At 36.7% G+C, this 6,000-nt stretch overlaps 1 protein-coding gene across 2 annotated transcripts in view; it reads left to right on the forward strand.

Annotated features, from left to right (window-relative positions):
* LOC140146197 (gephyrin-like) overlaps positions 1 to 5,569 on the forward strand; it is a 38,275-nt gene extending 32,706 nt beyond the window's left edge. Inside the window, exons 14-19 of one of the 2 annotated variants that reach the window (XM_072167980.1) lie at positions 1,318 to 1,439; positions 2,668 to 2,829; positions 3,350 to 3,417; positions 4,169 to 4,272; positions 5,068 to 5,336; positions 5,382 to 5,569. In XM_072167980.1, coding sequence (XP_072024081.1) covers positions 1,318 to 1,439; positions 2,668 to 2,829; positions 3,350 to 3,417; positions 4,169 to 4,272; positions 5,068 to 5,298 — 687 coding nt within the window. In that variant the 3' untranslated portion in view covers positions 5,299 to 5,336; positions 5,382 to 5,569. Of the gene's footprint in view, positions 1 to 1,317; positions 1,440 to 2,667; positions 2,830 to 3,349; positions 3,418 to 4,168; positions 4,273 to 5,067 lie in introns of both variants that reach the window. The other variant, XM_072167979.1, reaches the window with a different exon arrangement.
* Positions 5,570 to 6,000: the final 431 nt, after the last annotated feature.

Below are 6,000 nucleotides of genomic sequence, written 5' to 3' on the forward strand. Positions count from 1 at the left end.
ACACATAAATGCCATATTTGCAATATAAAGGAAAATGGAATGATCAAAACAACAACAACATAGTAGTTTTATGCAGTTCTCAACAAAATTGCTAATAACCAATGGGGCAAGCAGACATTTTTAGGGGGAATGCAAAACGTAGTGTAGTGAGATCAAGCAAGCATAACAATTGGGAATGCTATAATGGGGGTCAAGGGGCAAAACCCCTTGTATGTTCTTTAACCCGCAGGGAAGTAATAAACGTTTAGGCTAAAGTAAACAAAATGCTATGTCTCAAACCCCTTGGCAGTTTCAAAAAGGAATGCAGAATGCATTTTTTTTAAATATCCTTTAAAAGCACATTTTTGAATTAAAGATGTCATTGAGAGTGTTCAAAAGTACACAGCATAAAAGTGTGGTTCATTTACACAATTGAAGTACAAATATCAATTGTTTTATACCTATATCGAATCAAGTATTTATTTCTCAGCATATAATGCTTTTACGGCAAAAAAATAAAAGGAAATATAAAAAAACAAGAAATAAAAAATGAATTTGCTGTTTCAGCTGAACACGCTTAGAAAAACGATTGCCTTTGGACAAAGCTTTTTTTAATTTTAGTCTTATAATTTTGTATACGAGCTGACCGTGAGGAGACAACTGGGGAAGCAAGATTTGTGACCTGGGGGTCATATAATATTTCATTGCCCCATTCATTCCACATTTATTAGAAAGTGATAGTTATAAAGTGACTTCAACAACTCTTCCTATCCTTTGTACAGGAGCCAAACATCGTTAATCGGTGATGAATCCACACTTTTCCGTCACATTAATGGAAGCGCGCATACGTGTGAACGTGTAAAATTTGTCATGCTTGGAACTTGGTTTACGTATACATGGTGGAGAGATAGCGGCTAAACATTGACGTTTTATTTTGTAGTTTCATTGCTTAAGGATATCAACATAGAAATCACTGATCTTCTTGTACGCCTAAGGTTGAGAGGCAAAGACTAACTGACACATTCCTCATGAAATAATAATCATGTGAATTAGACAATCTTTAGCTTGTTTTCGTTGTTTAAAGGGATTCAATCATGTTTCACTGTTGTTCTCCACCGTTTAGCAACTCGCATCCGGCGCATCTGTGTGGTTAAAAATAGCTCGGGCAGCTGGGGCACGGACGCATCGTTGTTAAACAGTGATGAACAACGGTGAAACATGATTGAATCCATAAAACAAGAACATTTTGCTAGCAGTAATGGATCCACACAAACGTAGCTATAGTCTCACGGCTTAAGCAATTATTTTATTAACTTTGATATGTGTGATTGTTTTCAGCTTTGTGAGCCCCATCAGCAGTTGAGACCTGGCCATATATTTGATAGCAACAGAACTACACTGTTATCAGTACTAAAAGAACATGGCTATAAGACTTTGGATATGGGTATTGCTAAAGACAGGTAGGTTTAAAGCCGTAGCCAGGGATTGCGGGGTGTGACACACCCTCCTCCCCATGTCAATAAAAAAAAAAATTCAATTTTTTCTGTCTCAAACATTGAAAATCATTCAGGCTTCTTTTAAAGAAAAATTCACAGAAGGTCCACTGATATTTTTGGGGTAAAACATTGAAATAAGTCTTGTTTTGAAGAAAAAATTCCATTTAGCTCCACGTACCCCAATAAATCCTGACAATGGGCCTGGGTTGGTTTATGTTTACTTTTTTGTTTTTGTTTGTTTGTTTGTCTATCTGTTTATTAGTTAGAGAATAAAAGATAGGATTTTGTCTTTTGCCTGGTGAATATTTTGAGTAGTGGTCCTCCATATGTCGATTAAAATTTGTTTTAAATGAACGAAACCATCATAAACATCTAAGCCGCCGAACCGCGTTCTTAGTTCTCGCATGTGTATTACGCAAAGCATTATCACGCAATCATTGAGGAGCAACAAGCGTGACGCCGTTGTGTGGCGGCGTGTGCCCTGACTAATATCACTATCCACCATTGTGTGATATTATACACCAGAAAACCAATCAAATTATGTGAATTCTTTACAAGACACACCCACTGAATAAGAATATTATGTTATGCTATATCAGATGAGACCCCCCAACATTTACTTATCTTGTTAGTTAATTGTCTTTTCAAATTTAACATCTGAAGAAAGTTCATATTTTTCTTATAACTTTTACAGCCAAGATATTGTTATTTTGATGGTATAAGCAAAAGTAGTAGCCTCATCACTGATTGTGGTATACTGTTCACACTATTCTATGGACTGTTTGGATATACTATTTTGCACCTATAAGTTATATCCAAGCCGGGGTGTGTGGGGTGGGGGCGGTACTCAGTACAAACTACTATACCTGGAAGTGCCGCAAACATGGGTAGCATTTTCAGCATTTTGGTATATCAATGACCCAGTGGCGGCACTACCACCCCCCCACCAATATTTTTCTTGCCCCTCCCAGTTTGCCCCCACTTTTGAGGCAAAACCCCCAAAATTACGTACATTTCCACCTTTCCACAAAATTTGTCGATTTTGCCTCCCCCCCTGAAATTCAAGAATGGAATAAGATTGTTTTAGTGATGGGCGATTGGGCGTGCAAAACACCATGTGAAAATAGCGAACTGCCCACCACCTGTAAGGATTAATACTCAATTGAAATTTTAATTATATTTCTATCAACAGTCCAGAAAACCTACAGAAGCTGTTGAAAGAAGCTGTTGGTAAGGCAGATGTCGTCATCACGTCAGGAGGGGTTTCTATGGGAGAGAAGGATCTCCTTAAGTATGCGTTGATGATTGGAATGCATGCCAAGATACACTTTGGAAGGGTTTTTCTTAAACCTGGGTGAGTTGAGACAAACATCTCATGTCAGTCAGTTCCTAATTCAGGTGTATGAAATGGGTATTGAAGTGATGATTGGAAATTCCAAGTATTATTGGAAGTTCCAAATATTATACTTGCCAAATACACTTTGGAAGGGTGTTTCTTAAACATGGGTGAGTTGAGACAAACATCTCATGTCAGTCAGTTCCCAATTCAGGTTTATTCTCAGTGATGATAGGAATGCATATGGAGGTATACTTTGGAAGGTTTTTTCTTAAACCTGTGCGAGTCATGACAAACACCTCATAACAGTCAGTTCCCAAATCAGGTGTATGAAATGGATGCTCAGTGATGATAGGAATGCCTGTGAAGGTACACTTTGGAAGGGTGTTTTATAAACCTGTGTGAATTATGACAAACATCTCATAGCAGTCCGTTCCTAATTCAGGTGTATGAAAGGGATACTCAGTGATGATAGGACTGCATGCGAAGGTACACTTTGGAAGGATGTTTCTTAATGTAATATTGTCTATTTCTGTAGGAAACCTACAACATTTGCTACCATGGAAATGGAGGATTCTAGCAAGAAACTGTTCTTTGCATTACCTGGTAAGCCACTTGATTAGATAATCTTTAAAATCTTAATCAATGCCAATTGGCTGTATAAAATACCTTCAGTAAGGGTTTAAGTCACAAATAATCAAAACAACCCTGAAAGAGTACAAATATCCCGTCAATTGACATGTTTGGACTAATTACATGCAATTCTGAAAATAGACTGTTTCACATTGAAATCTATGGAAAAAGACCTGGAGTGGCCAGTTTGCTAGTCTAATTAATGAATTCAAATTGCACAAACTACTTAATTATTTAATTGCTATATGATTGCTATCGACGTTGGTACTAAATAGTTATGGATTTTAGTTCGTAAATCAACATAAAAGGGAAAACAACCATGTCTGGACCCTTTCCATACAGTTTGTATGGCTCCGTGTCCACACCTCCTATGTCCACACTTTGTACAACCGAAGATTTTCTCAGCTTAATCATAAAAGTAATTAGCAGCAATGTATAGACCTTAATTTGGTATCAAGTCTCAAATCCCAAATTTGGTATCAAATTAGAAAGGAATAACCAGGCTTTTCATTAAGACCAAAATAAGTTATAATCCTAGTCATCTTCCCAAACAAATAAAACAAAACATTTAATTTTCTCAACTAAAATCATTAATGTCACAACTCCAACCTATTGCAGAACTTCGGATGCATTGGATGTACATAGAAGGGGAATCCCCAGATGCATGTGGTCAGTAGGAAGCATTTTTTTATTGATAAATCATGTTATTTTGTTGTTTTATTAGGTAATCCCGTATCAGCTATAGTATGTTTCAACTTATTTGTACTGCCAGCATTACGTAAGATGAAAGGATATTCAAAACCGGAACTCACCAGGGTCAAAGCAAAGGTATGTGGGTGATTTGAATTCTGAAGAAAATACAGCGTGCATCATTTGCAAATATGTGACCAGCTCCAACAAAACCTGGAACAAGTCGCCAGGCATGTTTTTGAGTTATAAGCCTTTAAAGATGACATTCCAATAAAAAAAAATTGGAATTCTTAATTTCATGGTATTTGACTGTGTGACTAAGTGGACTTACTTTCTTGGAAAGTATTTAGTAAAAAGAGGTTTATTTAATCAATAATCAACTATGATAATCCCTATTCAATCCTGTGTAAGGTAGGAAACTAATTGGCCCATAACTCAGAATAGCAATTTGGCAAAAATATCAAGGTATCATTTACAAAATTATCCATATCTTGAAAAGTATTGATGCTATTTATATGATTTGGTATAATTCTAAAGCTTAGCTTACTGCTTGCTGTCTAGTACTTACATTTTTATGCAAATCATGAAATGTCAAAAATGAGACTGGTTCCTGGCTTTGTCAGAGCAGGTCACATATATGAAATGTGATGAGGGTCCAGGGCAACGATAGAAACTTAAGATTGTGAGAATCAGGATCGATTCTCTCCAAATCATATCCATTCTGTATGCGGTATGTTACGATGACCAGTCATTTTTCACTTGATTCTTGCCAGCTGAGTTTGTGAGAATCAATTTTGATTCACGCAAAGTGCGACAAAATTGAGGTCATGGGCCTGGGGCCCTTGAACCATGATAAGGGTATGCGCCGCAAAAATGGATGGGTCATTTTTCCAAATTTGGTTCTTATGTTTCTTTTGCTTTGTCATTCCACAGCTTCTTTCCGACATCAAACTTGATCCTAGACCAGAATTCCACCGATCCATCCTGACCTGGCAACCTGGTGAATCCGTTCCCGTGGCAACCAGTACTGGCAACCAGATGAGTAGCAGGTTACTGAGTATGTGCGAGGCCAACGCACTATTAGCGTTACCACCGAAGAGCGATGATGTAGTTACGATTAAAGCAGGGGAAATGGTGGATGCAATAATTATTGCAAGAATATGAAATGTGTTGTTAAAAGAATGTATCATTATAAATTTATGGTTCAAAATTATTGCAGATTATATAATAGTATAGGCCAATATCAGTAATCATGGCAAAAGTGCTAAAATATTTTTAATTTGTAGTAATATAGCTTAAAAGTGAAAGATGAGTATATATACGAGGGGCAGTCAGTATGTTTTAAGAGTTGACTCGTGACGTCATATGTGGATTGTTTTCATGGCATTTCTCAATGCTTACATAAACACTGTACCTTTGTCTTTCAAACAAAACATGTAAAAATTATATCATACACATGATTACGTAACAGCATGAACATAAAATCAATAGACTAGGGACACTGCCAAAAAAAAAAAAAAAAGGCGGGCCTTTTAAATTACAGAAAAAACACGTGTTTAAAATGTCTGAGAACAGCAAAAGTACAAGGTGCATATGGCTAGTTTTAGGCAGGAATAAACACTAGGTCCTCAGTTTGCATTTGGTAAAATATGAGACTTGCCATTAAACTTGGGTGAAAATGAGACGCCTGGAAACTTCAACAACTTTAGGGCTTGAATGGAAGCAAAATTATTCTGCAAAAATGGCGAAAATGAAAAAGCAGTTATTACAAATGACATTAATTATCTCCAAAATGAAACAGACTAAAATGTAATGACTGGTCACGTGTGAGAACTGGTACTCAGTGCGATGATAACTGGTGCAAAT

The sequence above is a fragment of the Amphiura filiformis genome, chromosome 2 (assembly GCF_039555335.1).
Source record: "Amphiura filiformis chromosome 2, Afil_fr2py, whole genome shotgun sequence".
Classification (NCBI taxonomy): Eukaryota; Metazoa; Echinodermata; class Ophiuroidea; order Amphilepidida; family Amphiuridae; genus Amphiura; species Amphiura filiformis.